We start from the raw sequence: 18249 nt of genomic DNA, 5'->3' as shown, positions 1-18249 counted from the left end.
TGGTCCTTGTCTGCTCTGCCTGCAGGGCCACTTTGCTCTTCCAAATGCAGGTCTAGAAAGGAAAAGCACGTGCAGCAAAGTGACTCCTTGGAAGTAAAGCACACCTAAAGCAAAACCCACCCAAAGCCCTACACCAGCTGTCTTCTCGACATTGAGGTTTCTGGTAGCCCAAGCCCCAGCCCGGGACAGCCCTCAGTTCCTCCTCATACCTGTGGCTCTGTCCATGGGGGCTGCCGACTCCCCGGCTGATGGACAGGAGCGGCCAGCCATCTCCTCCACAAAGATGTCACCGCAGTTTTCAATGAGAAACGCCACCAGCACGTTCACCTGCACACATCAAACCCTCAGTCTCAACCCAGGTGCCTGAAAATGTATCACACAGCCCTTCCCACTCCCGACCCTTGCCTCTGCGCAGGAGGCTGTGGTTGTGGGGCTGCTCTTGCAGGCAGCCACCCCACCAGCATTCGCTCAAGAGAGGAGGCAGCCAGGGACCTCTGAGCAGCCAAGCTCGGATGGGCCGGCAAGGCTGCAGCCGGCTGCTCAGTACAGCGCACCTTCTCAGTCACCGCCAGCATGGCCTCAAGGGGGAGCACGTCCTCGTTAGGTGGGCTCAGCAGATTTGGCCCAAGGCAGATGGCCAGGTTGCTGGCGGTCATTCTGCTGCTGGAGGCGTTGTGGCCGATGTGCTGGAGGAGGGCCAGCAGCCGCTTGAGGAGGACGAGATTGGCTCCAGGCAACTTCTCGGCCACCCTGAGGGAACAGGAACTCAACGTTAATAGAGCAGATGTTGCCCACAGCTGTCCCCAAAGCTTGCCCAACACAGGTGGGTTGCGCAGCTTTCCGGGTGCTCTCAGCCAGCGGCCAGTGCTCCTGCGCTTCAGGAAGGAAGCACGGCGTTGCTTCCCAGCTCCTCATTTCACCCAAGCCCAGGCAAGGGAAGGCTCCCTCTCCGTGCCCTTTCCCCCGAAATCTAAGCCCACCGCAGCAAAAGCAAGCTGTCAGAAGACACAGCTTTTTAAGGAGACCGTCCCTTTTCAGGCAAGTCCCAGGCCTCTACCAGTCCCTCCTCAACAGGCAGGCTGCTGCCCACACTTACGCTTTCAGCTCTTCAACCTTCTCCTCCTTGCCGCTCTTCTGCATCGCTGCCATCCAGTCCTCGTAGAGGTCTGTCACGAGGAGCTTGGCGGGGATGCTTCGGAGGAAGTCCTGCAATGCCAGGGGCTCCAGGTGAGCCTCTAAACACTCCAGGCCAGCCAGGAGCTCTTCCAGCTGCAGGTCAGAAGCGCTCACCTTCAAGATGACGGCCAGCAGCAGCGCAGGCTGGCTGCCCAGGTCGACATCCGCACCGTGGTCCAGGGCCTCCCGCAGCTCACGAAACTCTGTCCTGCCGGCAGCTCTTCGGAATATCCCTTCTGTCGACGGTCCTTCCTTGTGCAGGACAGCCAGCATCTCCTGCAGGAGGGGCAGGAGGACAGTTGCTTGGCTGAGAAGCTGCCTTCCAACAGCAGTGACCAAAGCACTGCCCCAGATCCTGCTCCTTGCCCCCCGCAAAGGGGGCTGGCACCAGAAGCGTCTTCTGGGGGTGAAGGGCCCAATCCCCCATCCCCGGAGCTCCTGGGGACACCCACCTCCCCTCTGGAGCAGCGGGAGGGAGGGCTGGGGACCCCCTGCCCAGGCTGGCTTACCTGGATGGGCCGGGGCAGGGAGCCGTCCTCCCCGCAGAGGGCTGCCAGGGGCTGGCCAAAGAGCGCCCTGCTGCAGCCGGAGCCCACCTGCCCTGGCGCCTGGGCAGCGGCCAGGGTCCTCCGATGAGCAAAGGGCCAGGGCAGCCCCATCCTCTTCCTCCTCCTGATGGTGTTCCCTCCTTCCGAAAAGGAAAATGGAGCAAGAGCGTGTCAATGGAGACAGCCGGGCCAGCACTCCCGGAGCCTGCCCTGCCTGCAGCACGGTGCTGAGGGCTGAGGCAGGATGGGCAGGGAGCCAGCAGCTGGAACCACAGCTCCAGCTCAGCGGCTCCAGCTCGGAAGCTCTTGAGAGCCGGCATGCCACCGGGACAACCTGTCCCAGCCCTCGCCCTGCCCTCCTCCAAACTGTGGGCAGCAGGAGAGGCTCTGGGTCCCCGCAGAACCACATCCAGCGGCTGCTGCCCAGCAGGTGTCCTTGCTCGTCCAGGTGACGTCCTCCCTTGGGGTGCCGCACCTGCATGGAGACACTCAAAGGACAAGTGAGCACAGCTCAACCATTTGCAGGACAATGTGCTTCTTTCCAGAACTCACCTGGTGAGCCGCAAAGTCCCCCAGCTTTGATAGATGGGGCTGTCGGTGGCCTTTGCCCTTGCTTGGGACGATCCTGCAAGAAGCAGGCTGCGCTTAGAGAGCAGCCCCGCAGCAGAAAGGGCCACCGGCGAGCTGCCACCCGGCACCAGCAGCCTGAGCGCGGCAGAGCTGGGACCCTCTGCCCTCCTGGGCTCTCTGCCCCACACGGCAGGCTTCCCCCCAGCGCCGCCAGCGAGGATGTGCTGGCATGCCTGGTGGCTCCCCAACCCTCTACGCTCCCCGAGTGGCACCGCGGGACGCTCCCTCCCTCCATCTCTGCCTTACAAGCTCACCCCGCTGGCCGCAGACGCCGGCGCAGCCAGAGACGGGTGAAAGGCAGCCATTCTCACCTCTGCCTGGCCCTCCATCAGCCTCTCCAGGCTCCTGGTGCTGAATGTCCTCCACTGGGCAAGAGAGAAGGAGCGGAGGAAGGTGAGCAGCAATGCCTAAGGACCAGGGCTCGGGGACAGAGCCCAGACCGGGGAGACACTCACGGTGTGGCGGCAGCTCAGCTCCTTCTCCAGGGGTCTGAGGGAGGGGAGACGGGTCACGCGGGCTCTCTTGGCTCCTCCTGGTGTCCTGTGCACCGGCAAGGGACAGGGAGAGAGCAGGCTGAGCCCCAAGCTGCCCCTTCTCTCCTGTGAGGCAGCTCTGCCCGAGAGCTGCCCGCAGCCGCGAGGGCACCTCTCCCCAGCTGGGGAGCTGTGTTCCCCCGTCCGGCTGTGCCTGCAGCATCCCCGCGGCTTACCCCAGCAGCGTGCCCACCCACAGCTCCTTCAGCGCCCAGGAGCTGCAGAAAGAGAGGAGAACCAGCGTCAGGACCCGCTGCCCCCCAGCCCGTGGGCAGAGGCGGGCGCCTGTGCAGCCCTGCCCCGTGGGGAAGGACGCCGGAGTGGGACAAAGCCCCGTGGGGCAGGACAGAGACGCTGCCCAAGCCCTGGCTCCCCGTGTCCTGCCAGAGCAGCTGCTTTTGCCCTTCTCTTCTGGGGACCCAAAGGGCACCAAGGGATGCAGGACCTGGCAATGCCCCCATCCCTCCCTGCCAGCGTGCTTCCCGCTCCCTGCCCAGGCTCTGCACGCAGGGCAGAGGCCATTCACAGGATGGCGTGGGCACGGTTGTGAACCTCTCCTGCCCGACCATGGGACGTGGCACCACGACTCACCCAAAAGCGGCAACACAGGAGCCGGTGGACCAGACGAGGATGACGGAGGTCCTGTCCTCATCGCCGCCTTCCTCCTCTTCCTCGTCCCCCGCTGCCTCCTTTCCGCCGCTCAGCACCCACAGCTGGTCCAGGGCCAGGCGGAGCTGTGGGCGCACGCTGGTGCCGCGTCTGCAGAGAGCAGACAGGAGAGGCAGGCGGTGAGCTGGAGGTGACCTCCTGGGGATCCCCCCGGGCAGAGCCCCGTCCCCCACTTGCCCTTGGGACAGACGGACGGACAGCGATGGGCGCCTCCAGCACCCACCAAGGTGCCGGGGCCTGGGGCTGGTGCCGGGGTGTCCCTGCCCCGGGGCCAGGGCCAGGGCTGGGGGAAAGGCGGCTGGGGGAAAGGCAGCTGGGCTCTGAGGGTCTTACTGCAACTTGGCGATCACCAGTTCCTCCTGGAGGAGGAGAAGGCGTCTCTCGCTCCTCTTGCGGCCCCGGGTCAGCCGCACGTCCGCGCTCAGCACCAGCTCGGCGTCGGCGAGAGCCTCCCTGCAGAGCAGAGAGCGGCGGGCATGAGAAAGGCCGCTGCCACCGCGGGTCCCGGCCGTGCCCCCGAGGCACAGGGAGAGCCCACCTGGAGCCGCAGCAGCAGTTGGCCTGGCCCATCCTGCCCGGGAGAGGAGGACCCTCGCCGTGGACCAAGGACGCGGGCCACTCGGCGACAGCGGGGATGGGAGGCGAGGTGCCGGTGCCGGCGAGGTGCTGCTCGGCCGGATCCTGCCTCCTCCCAGCGCTCCTGTGTGCCAGCACAGCTCCGTGCTGCTGTCTCTGGTGGCTGTGGGCTCCAACTGACCAACATTCTGAGCCCAACGACCAACATTCTAAGCCCAACGACCAACATTCTGAGCCCAACGGAAAGTGGGAGGGGCACCCACCCAGTGGGTGAGAGTTCTCTCCAGTATGGCCGTCTCTGCCTGGCACTGGGGAGCCCCGGGCGGGCTGGACGGACCCAGCAGAGGGGAAGGACCGTCTCCCTCCACCTCTTGCCAACGCTTTGCCTCCTGCAGCCCAGGAGGCAGGGAGCCGCCTTTGCCCCAGGGGCACTTTTCTGGCTCGAAATCGCTCCACTTGGCGTCCACCATCACCCCAGGTGTCTGCACAGCTGCTTTCCAGCTGGGTGTCCCCCAGCATTTACTGGCGCAAGGGCTTCTTCGTCCCCAGGTCTCCAGGACTTTGCTCTTCCCCTTGGGGAACTACAGGAGGTTCCTGTCAGCCCCTTTCTCCAGCCTGTCAAGATCCTCCAGGTTGACAGCAGGACCCTCCGGCGCATGAGCCTCTCCTCCCGCTTCTGTGCCACAAGCTGCAAGCTGCCGGAGGGTCCGCTCTGCCCCATCTCCCAGACCAGGGAATGTGAACAGATCCCACGTGGTGCAGCGCAGGGGGGGGCAGACATGCACTTTGATAGGCCATCACTTGTCACAGGAGGTTCAGAAATTTAGGGGAAAAATCCATATTGGTTTGGGTATTATTTACACAGTGCTTCCCCTTTGTATTCCTGCAAGCTATTACAAGGTGTTCAAAATGTCTCCTTTTTCATTTGAATGTCACAGCTCTTCACAGTGCTGATGTTGCGTGTAACACTGGATCAGGTTGTACTCTCGCATAGATTGTTAGGTAGTATGTAGCCTAGATTATTAGGGAGAAGATAGCAGATTATCTGCATTAATTGTGCTAACACCAACGACAGAAGGTTGTGTCTAGCTCTTGAGCCGAAGGATAGAAATCCAAGGCGTCTATTGAACGCAGTGGGCTATTGATCAGCAGATTGAACTCACCGTGTTCAAAAAAGAAAAGGTACGTGAGAAAGGCGTATTCCATCTTGACTGCTACAATGCGTGGTTTTGTAGGTATGAAGATAAATTATCCATGCCCCTCCCGCCACCCCCTTCCAAAAAAAAAAAGGACTAGAGAAAAAAGATTCAACTTCTGGAGCAATGGGGCTTTTAATAGCCAAGTAAATTTCCCTAGATCATTCCCATTCGATGAGCCACTTTGCCTTACATTCTGCCTCTACTTGGTACCAACAGAAGACTCGGTACCTGTGCCATGCTACAGGAGACGTAGAATTTCGTGCTGATCCAGAGCTTTCCACCTACAGCCAAAACCGGGGCGAAGCTTTCCTCCACCTCAGCCACTCCCTGGTGCCTCTTCCCCAGGGAAAGTCTTTCCTCTGTCACTCTGTGCTCATAGCTGGTCACAGGCAATGCAAGCCCCAAGCCTCAGCCACCGTCCCAGGTCACCAACCCCCTTTAGCCATAAGCAAGCTCTCAAACTCCTTTGCGGCTGCAGGAGAAGGGTTGTTAATAGAAATGGATGCACACGGCACAGTCTATTCCAGAATAGCCACAGCGGTTAAAAGCTTTCCGTGTCCTGGATTGGTGGTTTTCAGGACCAGCTCCTGGGTGCCGTTGCACGAGGCTAGCGATAGCTCTATTTCATGCAGGTAATTCAGGCTTAATCCTTTGTCCCCACAGGCCCAGCGGCACAGAAAGTCACCGTGGGCTGTGTTTGAGCAGCCTGCTCCACTGGACTTGTGGCAAACGGCCGCATCCTTGCTCTTCTGTTGTCCGCGTAGGGTCCTGGTCAATACCACAAGCTGTTTTCCCTGGAAATGACCATCGTGGCTAAAGACAGACTCCTCCTTGTGGACGCCAGCCAAGCTGTGGGAACGTCTCTGGCACCCATGCTGTGCCAGCTTTCAACCCCCAAGAGACTGGAACTGAGGCGGGTCCAACAGGAAGAAAATCTGCAATTTTCACTGAAAGAGGGGAGCGACCACCGGCACTGAAGAGCCATTCATATCCTGCCGAAAGCCACAGGGAAATGCAATGTGTGGTGAGCTTAGGCAGGAATACTCCTGTCCGAGGAGCAGCACGCTTGGTTATTAAGGCTTTATCACACTTGGGTGATAAGGCTTTATCCTTGGCTTTCCCGCCGTGCTGACCGCTGTGGCTGCTGCCTGTTCTTTCCTGCCATGCTGGCTGCACCCACCTGTGGGGCTGTCCTTGGGAAGGGCACCAGAACCAAGAAAGCCCCTGGGAGAGGGGCGGGAAGAAGCTTTTCTCCAGAGATTTGCCAGAAACTCTCCAGAGCATCCCTTTTCCAGCCCATGAGATGCTCTGTGTGACAAGGGAAGGTGCCCGTCGGTCCAATGGATGAGGCCCTGCAGGGCTCCCATCAGGGTCCTTTGACCTACCCATCTTCCAGCCACCACTCCAGGGGCTGGGGGTCTCACGAAGGGCAGAGCCCTGTCCCCCACCTGCCGTTGGGACAGACATTGGTGCATCCAGCCATTAAAACCTGCCGAGGTCAGCTAACTAGGAAAAAGAGATGAGCCACACTGCGCATGCCCAAAGGGCGGACACTATGTCAAGGATAACATAAATAAGTATACGATTAGAACAATATAAGCTTGCCTTGCTGTAGGTAACGGTATGCACGATAGGCAGAACGATCTCCCATGCATCCAGCGCTGCAATAAAGAATGCCTGCTTTCTAAAACTCCAAAATTGAGCCTCAGAGAGTTTCTTCGACTGGCTTTTTCGGTTACACACCCCTACCTCTGACTGGCAGGACAGAAGAGAAGATCACTCGGGCACCTGTCCCTTTCACTCGTGCCACTCGAGTCCTGCTTGACCTTGCCCGGGTTTTGCTTTACCGTGTCCTGGTGCCCGCGTGGAAAAGGAGCAGGGGAAAGCGGTCTGTGCTTCGAACCAGCGTGCCAGCCTCCCCGTGACATCCCGGAGCACTCCTGGGCGGTCAGCACCACAGGGGCCTCCTATTTCTTCTGGCAAAGTCTCAGCTCCTCCTCTCTTGCTTGCTCCTCCTCCCCCATCCAGATGCTCCTTCTCTAGGTGGTGGAAAGCATATTCTGCTTTCCTTGACTTCCACATGGCCCCTCGGTTTCCAGCAGGCTTCCCACCAGTGCCTCTGCAAGCCTGTTCTTAAGTGCAACCGAAAGGAGAATTTTCTCTTTATTATTCCCACACCTCAGAGGCAATTCTGCTTTCACTGATCTGAATGGAAATTTGTGAGTAAAGATGATGTTTAGATTTGTCTGCAGTGCCACAGTAGACTTCACAGGGCCCTGCCCACCTTCAATAAATGTCAGCTTTGCGTTGCGGTTTTCACTGGAGTGACAGCTACTGAATTGGAGAAGACCCATGGGAGAAAATAAACTGATGACAGAAGTTTTGAACGATGGGCTTGGGAACCACAGATGCGCGTGTTTATGGAGTACCTCTCTTTCAATCTCCTGAGAGGATTTTTTCCTCTCATCACCTGAGTAGGATGGAAATCTTTTCGGTCTGGTGGATTTGGTATTTTTAACTTCACTTTTTACTGTGTTGCGAAAAAAATGCACGCAGCCTTACCGTTTACATCCCACAGTGTTACCCGCTGGGCAGAAACGTCTGAGGCTTTCACATCTGTTCCATACCTCTGCTAACACTCTGCCAGTCTTGATCCGGTCAAATGAGAGCAGCTACTGCGAATAACGTTCTCGACTTCCCCATCTCCTCACTCTGGTTTTCCTCTGTTTCTCAGGCATATGCTTTCTCGAGACTGCATATGAGGGTGAGAGATTACTAAAGTCCTTCCTTATTCCTAAAGGCATCTGAAAACTCTGTTAGGAGTCACTTGCTGTAAGATTATCTCCTGAAGTCATCGCAGAAATATCTAAGATTTCGCAGAAATTCTTTTGAGGCTCAGGAAGGTATGATTCTTTTCTTATGCTCAGTTTCACAAAAGTCTCTGTAGCCTTGGTCTCATCTTCTTTAATGCTACGTTTGAGGATTAGTGGTTCTCCCAAACAGGGTGCCCTGCTGTTGAATTAGCCAGGCACAGCACAGAACCCTTGGTCTGGCCACGGTGAATACTTTTTTGGATAGGCTCAGATGAGCACAGTGAGTTTATGTTGTTTCAAGGATTTGCTGCAACATCTGTGCCTTTTTTGACCCAATACTGCAAGCTGTTTAAAGCCATACACTTCCCCCCCGCCCCGCTCCAATGAACCAGTCTGAGACTCTGTAGAGCACAGGATTATTGCACTATAATATAAGGTATTAATATAGCAGCAAAGCAGTCTTCCTTGCTGGAATACCTACCTAGCCTTCCTACCACGATAATATTGTTTCATAATGGGTGTACTGGAATGAAGATGCTCATAAATGCAACGTGAATATTTGCTGACTGCAGGTATTTTTACAGTGCTGATCCCTCTAATATGGAGGCAGATGTAACAATAGTCACCCGTGTACTTCTACGAGCCTGTGCAATGTTTAGTTTGTTAATGGGCTGGAGAGTGATTTCTGATGATGATTCATGCCTTATCAGAAAGGGAAGAAGTGGATGTGGAAAGGGCAGGAGAGACTGGGAGCTTAAGCTTATAAATCATGGTAGCATCTGACAGTTCATCCAGTCTCAGTGGAAACTGTTTGGGAACAGCGCTAAGCACTGGATCTCGGTGAATGGTCAGAGTCGGGTGGGAGAAGGCACCGTGGCTTTATTCAGATCTTCCCTTCAGTTGACTTCAGTAAGAGTGGACGAAAACCCTCTTGCAAAGAAGCACTTTTGCATCTTCCTCCAGACTTTGAGGGGTTTTGCCTTTTGATTTCTACTAATGGACAGTCTTTAAAATATTTTCCCCTGGAAAAGTATATTGATCTATGTGTTCCTTACTTATCGATGGGTGTTGCCATTAACTGTTTAGATAAAGAAGCTCTGTTGTATCAGAACCACTAGAGGAATATTGTTACAGAACTGTATGGAAGTGGTGGTATAATTTAACTATGATTGCTCAGACAATCGTAGCAGGTTATTTTTATCAAAAGAATTGGTGCTGACTTGGAGTTGCTAACACTTATGGAAGGTCATTTTATGAAGCATAAATCATGGGTAAAACAAGTGTGTTAAAGGTGATGGTAGGATGGGATTCAATGTGAGCCTTACAGGCCAGGGGAGATTTCATAAAGCAGACAACCAAGTAGATGGCTTCCTTGTGAACTGGTATGCATCTGGGATTAATTTAGGGACTAATGCCATTGCACAGTTGTGGCCTGATAGTACATTTCCCTTAAAGACATTTTTAAATAGGAAGCTGAGGATTCGACTCAATTTGTACAAGTTCCTGTTTCCTCTGAGAAATACTAAGGTTTTGCTCTAAAACTAAAAGATGCCCAAGCTGAAAGAGCCTTAGCTTTCAAACAAAATCAGTGCTTTCCATGGGAAACACCCACAGACTCTTTAAAGATATTTTTCTAGAGCCCTTCACACATCCTCCGCAAAACTACTCCTTTTTCTTCCTAAACAGCTCTATTGGCAGTGTAATTTCTTCAACTACCAAAACACGGGTTTGAAATGCAATTGCTAAACTGCTGTGCAACTTTGGACAAGGCATCTTTAATTTACTTTCTGTCAAATTCCAACAAAGTGGGAAAAACCTGTTTCTTTTTCTCTTTTCACGTTCTGAATGAGAGTAACATAGTTCAGCTGGAAGGGACCTACAAGTCCCTACTAGTCCTCCTGCCTGACCGCTTCATGGCTGACCAAAAGTTCAAGCATGGTATTAAGGGCATTGTCCAAAAGCCTCTTCAACACTGACAGGCATGGGGCACCCACCACCTCTCCAGGAAGCCTGTTTCAGGGTGTGACCACCCTCTTGGGAAAGAAATGTCTCCTCACGTCAAGTCCAAACCTCCCCTGACAGTGTGGTAGCAAATGTCCCTTGGTGCCTTGGTAAGGAACCGTGAGGAAACCGTGCATGCTCTCTACATCTCTGCAGAGTTCCTGCAGAGGGAACCAAACCCCTGTCTTTCACCTCTGGCAGCACCACAACCAAAGGAACGTCTGTGGCCTAGATGCCCTCATTTACAGAGTCTGAAGGTACAGATCCATTTTGGCACCAACGCACAAAATGGCAAGGAGAGTACCTCTCTTAATCTCTCAGTACTCAAAATACTAAATCCTAAAGGAAAAGGAGACTTGCCAGGGTTTCAGATAAGATCTGAACATCTTCCCACAAACCGAGGTAGGCAAAGAACTCTCGGAAAGGTTCAAGTCACAGGTGAGCTGTGGAAGTTTCACCCATGGCTGAAGCGCCTTTGGTATCCCCTATAAACACGGCCAACGGGTGTGTTTAATAGAAAGGCTGCACAGCTGGGTTTCAGTGGGACAAGGGGTTGTGATGGCAATAGCAGCAATGGGCTATTTTGACAGTTTGGAAGAGCTGTCTGTCCTTTGCCTGGCTGGCCTTTGGTCACGGATCCAAATGGTCCACGTCTGAATACCACCAACCTTTCCTTCCACCACACCGGGGTCACCTCCGCGCACTTGTTTCTCAAAGCCTGACTTACTTCCGTGGCGGGCTGTTGGCACCCACCATCCCAACCTATGGCTCTGGTTACGCTTTGGCTTGCCACCAGGCTGCGGCTGCCGAAATCACCCCCCTTACGCCCCACGAAAAGGGGTTGTGTCCAGCCACATCAAGTCCCTGCTCCTCCTGGCTGCGGGGCCACATAGGCTGTAGCTCTGGCGCAGAGAGGGGACAGCGAATAAGGGCGGTCTCTGCGCTGCACGCTTGGTTCCTGCCATGACCCGACAGAAGAGGAACAGCACCAGGCGTCTCCTTGCGAGCCGAGTGGCAGAGGAGGCGCCAGGGACACCCAGCAGCTGGGCCCAGGGCATGGCCGCCAAGGGCAGGGAGAGACCCCCGGGCCTCCTGGGCACAGCGACAGCCCGTGCAATGATTGCTGGAGGTGACTTGTCGGTACGACGCACGCCCCCCGCCGCCCCTCAAGGGAAGGTGAACCTCCGGGGAGGAACGCAGTGCACACGTAAAGGATCGGTTCCATGGTGGCTCCCTAAGCAACGTGACCTGCAACTTTGGACGTCAGCAACACCGGGGAAGCTTGGTACGCTGACTCTGAAAAGTAACACGGAGGGTGGAGCGGAGCCGAGACCCCGCGGCCAGGCTCTGTGATCGCAGGGGTAGGCAACCGGAACGATCGGAATGAGAGCGCTTGGTCCCTGCATTGAATCCACTGAAGCAAGGAGGTAAAATAACGGCGGTTCTGTCGAGCTAATGCCCTACACTTCTGGTTTCTATCACACGTGCCCACTTCTGGGGTACTCACACACAACAGCAGGTCTTTTGGGTGAACTCTGCTCATTATAATACCAAAACACACCTCCACCCCCAAAGGTACCCACCTCCAAGGTGCGACCACCCCCCCACTGAGCACATGCTCTGAATTTTCTCCAGCGTATACCTTTAAAAGCAAACCGAGAGAACTTTATACCAATCAAAGGAAAGGTATGTATGACTAGAGTCACTCAAGCTCCACCGAAAAACTCAGAAAACATAAAAGGGCTTAAGAGAGGAGAAATGTCAGGGAAGACACCATCACAGACAAGTCGGGAGGACATCGCTGACTTCTGGGATCAGTCGATGAGCTGAGCCTCTCTCCCCCCCCGCCACACGGATGCCTATTGCATGAGATTCAAACACTCGGCTGTACCGAGTGCTTCCCCGGGAAACTTAGAATTCTTTAGAGCTCTTTTCTTTCATCATTTCATGCGCTTGTAGGCAACTGTATTGCCACCTGCACGTGCTTTGCAGACAGTCTATTTATCACGGGCAATCCAAAAGCACCTGTACCGTTGCTTTAATAAACTGCGCTGCTCATTCATCTAGTCGTGATGAAAAACAAAAGAAAAGAGAAAGCCCCAAACCCAAACGTAAAGGAGCCTCACCGCCGGAGGACGAGCTCTCCTCTCTCACAGCAGCCTGGGGGAACCACGGGCAGAAGAGGTGAAGCCAGCCCTGGGCTTGGGGTTTGAGGACTGCTCACCGCTTCCCCAGCCACCCTCCCTGGGTGGCAAACTGCTGCAGCACGTTGAAGGCAGAGAGCAGGGCCCAGCTCTGCACCACCAGCGCTTTGCCGGGACACAGGCAGCCTGAGCAGAGCCTGGACCTCCCCGTCCACCTCACCGCAGACAGCCAGAGCACACCCAGACACCCAGGCATCCTCCACGTGGAGGCCACTTCCCACCCCGGCTGGCCAACGCGACGGGCTGCCTACCTTCTTCAAGGACGTCAGCAGTTTGATGCTGACGAAGCCCATCTTGTTCTTCTGGACATGTTTCAGGAGGAAAGCATCCTTGGCCAGGTTCTCGTCAGAGAGCTGGAATTCCACCTGGGACACAACCCTCCTGACCAGCTGCCCGTCAGGGATGGCGTAGCTGCAGTCCAAGAGATCAGCCCCCAGAACATCGCTCGCATCGCAGAAGCTCCCGGCAAAGCAGCAGGGACGCGGGTGTGACTTGGTGGCCTTTGGGATGTGCAGCACCGCCCGGTCCCAGCCACAGCGGTGCAGATGGCAGAGTGTTGAGGAGTGGGGCGGCTCAGCTGCGCTCTGAAATGAAACGGAGTTTTATGGTTTTAGAAGCGCGCTTGCCTTCACACCCCCAGCATCGGTCCCTGCCACAAGTTATGCAGCAGATGGCCTTGCACAATCTTGCAGCCAGAGGTGCCTCACAAACAGAGTGCAATCTCTTTGATTAACAGGATACAGGCCAGGAGAGATCTTTGGCCTCCGGTTCACGGCAGTTGTCCCGACTCCCCAGGCCACACACTGTTCGCACAGCGGGAGCGAGAGGCCTGTGTCCTTGGTACCAGGGTGTCCTTGCTAGTGCCGAATCCTCCAAGCACGAGGAGGGGATGTACTAGCCCCATCCCTGGGGTCCCGTAGAGCGCAAACAGCCCCAGCACCCCGACACCGGACGTTGGGCAGAATCCAGTGCTTTTCTGGGAGCACGCGGCGGTGGGTACCGTCTCCTCCTGGGTGTCACGCACCCAGGGAAAGCGCCGCCCCCTCCGAGGGGGATCCAGAGCTGCTGCTTTTCCCATCAGGAGACTAAAAGACCTGACAGCACTACTGGAGCAAGGGCTGGGGGAAAGCGTGCCACCGAGCGACACCGCGTGACCTTCCTTTGCGCCCTCGAGGTCCTTTTTCCTATTTCTGCCTCGCTCCGGTCAACGCAGCGAACAGAAGCACGGGCAACAGTCACAAACGCATTTGCCATCTGGCGCAAGGAGGCTGCGGCTGCAGCTTGGTCCCCGCTTGGCTCGGCTGCATCAACTTGCTCTTCTTCCCCCACCGGAAAAATACTGTTGAAAGCAAAGAGGATTTGCACCCGCAGACCCCGGGAGCCGCCTGTAGGCCCCAGGGGCACCCCAGCCTCCCTTAACCCTTTCCCTCCCCAGGACGAGCTGGGGAGGCTCTTGGGGGTGGGGCGGAACACAGGGAGCCCCCGCATTCCTTCCGGGGAGACGCCAAAGAGTCCTTGGCAGCCAACGGCCAGAAGGGACCATGGCGCGGCCACCAGTGCAGCTCCCACCGTGTGGGCCCTGGGGCCCCCCGGCGCCCCAGCTTTTCCAGCCCTTCGTGCTCCCCAAAACCTTCTACCCTCAAGGTAGGGACCGACCACAACCCCTGCAGGCCAGGGATGCTTTTGGGGACCAAGAGCGGAGGTGACCGCCGGCCATCGCTCCTGTCTCTCTCTTTTAGGCTCAGCCAACCTGTGCCGCCTGCCCGCGTGGGAGCAGCCCTTCCCTGCAGCCCAGGCACCCCAGGCCCCCCAGGCACCACCAGCAGGTATGGCACCCCAGTCTGCTCTGGCACCTTCGCCATCCCCATCACACCCGTTCCCCCGGCACTTTTCGCATGGGGGTTCAGCAAGCCCCGGTGAGCATCCTTGCCCTCGCCTGGGCGGTGCGTGCCCAGGAAAGCTCATCTGCAGAGAATTCCCCAAATATTTGGGGCCACCTCTCCCATTTCACCTCCTAGACGCGAGCCTCCTCCCTGATTTGCAACCCCGTCCCACCGGCACAGCAGCTCACCCCATGGGGATCGCCCCAGCCACAAGCTCCCCACGCCCCTGGCCCAGAGCTGGGGGATGTCGGCCATCGGGGGCCGGCTCGGCGGGTGCCCCTGGAGAGTCCCCCCGGCCCAGCACGGCTCCCCCTCACCCACACAGGTCTGCAGAGGGCTCCATGTGGCTGCCTCTTCGATCCCCGGGTCTTTGGCATCCAGTGGACAACCACCCACCTGCCTCCACCGGCCACCGCCACGCTCGGCCAAGGCGCCGCTTCTCTGCTGGGTGCTGCCCTGTGGGGTCCCGGGGGCTGCGGGGCCCCCCTGGCCTGGACAGCCCCAGGGACCCCCCAGGGCCAACCACAATACCTCGCACCCTACAAAAATCAGAGGAGTGGGGTGGCCCCAGCCCCTCTGGAGCTGCCAGTGTCCATCCCCGGCTACCAGCACATCGAGGGGCAGTTGGCACAGATCAACATCCCCAGCACGGCCACCCCTGTGGGGGCACCCCTGGGCAGCGATGTCTCCCCCAGCCCCTGCGCTGCCACCCACAATCAAGCCACTGGGGACACCGCAGGCGACCTTGCAGTGTCCGAGGAGATGCTCCTGGAAGAGGCCCTAAGGCTCTTCGATTGCTCCCTGGATGGAGTGGGGGTCAGCCAGGATGGTCCCAGCAGCGGCCCCATGCCTGGGGACCCTGCTGGCACCAGCGGAGAGGGGAGAGGGATGGCCCCAGCCCCCCCAGCGATGCCAACACCCATCCCCGGCCACAAGGACATCGAGGGGCCGTTGGCCAAGATCAACACCTGTGGCATGGCCACCCATGTGGGGGCACCCCCAGGCAGTGACGTCCCCCCCAGCCCCTGCGCTGACCCCCACAATCAAGCCCTTGGGGAGCCTGTAGGTGAACTTGCAGCGTCTGAGAAAGTGCCTCTCCAAGAGGCCCTAGTGCTCTTTGGTTGCTCCCCGGATGGAGTGGGGGTCAACCAGGATGCTCCCAGCAGGAGCTCTATGCCCGGGGACACTGGTGGCACCGGAGCAGCCACCCCCAACCGCGACTTCAGCTCGCTCTCGCTGCCTGAGGAGCTGCTCACCCCTGACTACTGCATCCCCGAGCTCAGCAACATCATGCTGAGCCTAGAAATATTCAACATCATCAGGATGGAGCCCCAGGAGCTGTGAGAGGATGCCGGGATGGACCTGCCACCATCCCCACCTGCCACGGCAGGCAAGCGGAGGAAGAGGCAGGCGCAGAGCTCCTTGCCAACGCCACCCAGCAAGCGCAGGGCTCTTGCAGCCAACGTGGGGGTGTGTGTGGGGGGTGGGGATTAGACAGGGGTGAGAGGGATGGAGATGGGGGGAGTGGGGGGTGGGAGAGGAGGCGTGGGTATTTGTTGAAGGGGAGGTCGGGGAGGGGGGTAGGGAGGGGTTAGACCAGCTTGGATGGGACCTTTTCTCTTGTCTTTTCAACTAAAAGCTCATTCTCCAGAACCGCTCCCTGCCTGTGTGGGAGGGGGAGGGAGAGCAGGGGGCACCAAAAAACAGCACCCGAGAGGTGCAAAAGCCCTGCTGAGCCCCAGATCCGAGCCGGGGAAAGCCCCGAGGGGAACCGAGCCACCCCCAGGGCCGAGTCACCACCAGCGGGGCAGGCAACGGTGGGGCGGCACACGGACGACTCCCCTCTCCCCTTCCCCAGGGGGAGCAGCCCTTTGGTGGGGAAGCCAGGACAGACAGGTCCCTGCAGGACTCACGGGCACGGCCCCACACAGAAAGCAGCACGCAGCCCCTGCGACAACGACAGACCTTGGGGGCCGGGGGGGACACAGGCACACACGACAGCAAGGGCTCCAACGCCTTCATCTTGAACCCCACCAGCGTCCCCTCCAGTGGGGACGGGGCTCGCTGCAGAGCCCTTCAAAGCCTCAAGACCATCACAGCCTTCCTCAGGTCCCACTGACCTCAGCCCCAGAGAGCCCAGCTTTGCCTCACTGACACAGCAAAATAACCCCAAATCACCCCAAGAATGGCGAGGGAGGGAGCTGCGGGCCAGGCAGGGACCCTCCTCCCCTTGTCTGCCTGCACCCATTTACACCCATTTACCAGCAAAACTCTCCCTGCAGGATGCAATTTGGTGGGAGCAAGATTTGTGGGTATGTCTGCACCCAAAACGCAGCAGTACGTGGCACCCTTTAACTGGTGTTCTTCCCAAGCCCATTCACCTTTGCAGAAAAAGGGATTGTCATCCTGCACATGGCACAAAGCAGGACACACACAGCCCATGGTGGCTGAGAGGGTTATAAGGGAATAAAGGCACTGAGCTGGTAAATTCAGCCACCAGCACTTGAAATCAGACAGTGAGTCCCAACTCAAGAAGCGCTCGCTCTCCTCCCTGCCATCACGCCTCACCATCGAGCTATTCAAGCCGTGCCATTGTACCAGCTGTCCCAAGGGTGGCCCACAGCATCTGCCCAGCTTCAGCAGGCACCAAGGCCAACCCTTACGCTTCCCCTGCCTGACCCTCCGACTCAGCTCCAGCCCTTCTGGGGCAGCCCGTGCAATTTGCCATGAGCTGCTGTTAACACTCACGGGCCCACTGACAGTACTGGATTTACTCCAGTTTATGTCAGGAACAGTGAGCTCACCCAGGACATTCGGATTCTTCCCATCCTCCCACCAACCTTATTCATAAACAGCGGTTGGTTTGGTTTTTTTTAAACAGAGTATTTTAGGTAGATGTAATTACCGTGAAATGCAGCAAGAGGTCAGCAGACTGCATCATCACACAGACGGTCCAGGAGATGAGACGCGGTGAGCCGGGAGGACAGAGTCAGCCCCTTCCACCGTTCAGCCCCTGGAAACACTTTGAGACAACCAGAGGGTCGGGCTGCTCCAATACAGCTCTCTCACTCCTGGCTCTGGAGCCTTCTTCTCACATTCCCCACATCCCTTCGGCCTTTCTAATCACAGGCTTTAGGGTCCCTACATACGTCCGTGAGCAAATATGGATTTGCCTGCACTGCCTACAGATCATAATCTAACTCCACACACCTTAAAGAAGCTCAGCGCACACTCCACGTTCTTACAGCTGCTTTGATTGCAATTCAGTCTCTAGTACATTACCCTTATTTATAATGCCAGGGCTTCAGCATGGTGCCTCAGGCACTCTAAAATTATTACAGGGCCCTTTTGACTTGCAATTCCCTTCCATTCAATTCCATTTTTAGTTGTCAGCAGAGACTCCCATTGACCAGCGGTGGAAGACAACCGTGCGCAGGCAGACAGCACTACTGCATGTTAAGCCAATCCTATAGAAATTACTTGCACGCGGCTCAACGCGACGGGTCATCTCAGTTTGAATGAGAAACACCGGGTCTGGAAGAGCAGGTGGCAGAGTGCTCCTGGGTGCAGCTTCCTTGGAGAGGTGAGACATCCAGGCTTGGAGCAGCACCAGGGGTGCTCAGCTGCAGCCCCTCGACAGTGCCATCCGTCCGGCTGATGCAGCCATCATTTAAAAAAACGGCGAAGGAAAGCGACTTTAACAATCAGAGCTCCGGTGAAATCAAACTTCAATTATTTACCAAATCTCACTTTTACAGTCACCTAGCAGCAAACCAGTTTCCACGGCTGGTACAAAATATTCAAACCATCAAAATATTTAGACATACCATACAGAATGTATGGAAATATGCTATCAGTTCCCCCCTTTCTGTTTGAGGCTACTAATTCTTTTAGTAGTCTCACTTGAACATAGCTTGTGTCACAGTTGCGCACAGCGTTCTTTATCTCCTTCCTTCCGTTCATTTATGCTAACATTAACAGGCTGTATTTAAGAGAAATGCTACTAACTTAGACAAA

The 18249-nt window shown here is 56.7% G+C and overlaps 2 protein-coding genes across 2 annotated transcripts in view; both read right to left on the bottom strand.

Annotated features, from left to right (window-relative positions):
- Window positions 1–18249, bottom strand: part of LOC142027761 (A-kinase anchor protein 1, mitochondrial-like) — a 312309-nt gene that overhangs the window by 58817 nt on the left and 235243 nt on the right. The window lies entirely within an intron of this gene.
- Window positions 193–1917, bottom strand: LOC142027773 (T-cell activation Rho GTPase-activating protein-like). Its single transcript, XM_075021982.1, has 5 exons — window positions 1686–1917; window positions 1291–1452; window positions 1097–1206; window positions 459–750; window positions 193–327 (listed from the first exon to the last, which is right to left on the bottom strand). The coding sequence occupies exons 1-5, from the start codon at window positions 1833–1835 to the stop codon at window positions 193–195; spliced, it is 849 nt and encodes a 282-aa protein (XP_074878083.1). The 5' UTR covers window positions 1836–1917.

The sequence above is a fragment of the Buteo buteo genome, unplaced genomic scaffold (genome assembly GCF_964188355.1).
Source record: "Buteo buteo unplaced genomic scaffold, bButBut1.hap1.1 HAP1_SCAFFOLD_55, whole genome shotgun sequence".
Classification (NCBI taxonomy): domain Eukaryota; kingdom Metazoa; phylum Chordata; class Aves; order Accipitriformes; family Accipitridae; genus Buteo; species Buteo buteo.
The sequence above is the reverse complement of the archived record's forward strand: the minus strand, read 5'-3'. Positions and strand labels throughout refer to the sequence as shown.

Bases quoted from the DNA above. Each gene is read 5' to 3' on its own strand.
- LOC142027773 (XM_075021982.1), bottom strand. From the start codon at position 1,835: ATGGGGCTGCCCTGGCCCTTTGCTCATCGGAGGACCCTGGCCGCTGCC. The intron at 1,453-1,685 runs GTAAGCCAGCCT...CCCCTCCTGCAG, and splicing joins CCCTGCCCCGGCCCATCCAG to GAGATGCTGGCTGTCCTGCA. The intron at 328-458 runs GTGGGGTGGCTG...TGATGTGTGCAG, and splicing joins CCTCTCTTGAGCGAATGCTG to GTGAACGTGCTGGTGGCGTT.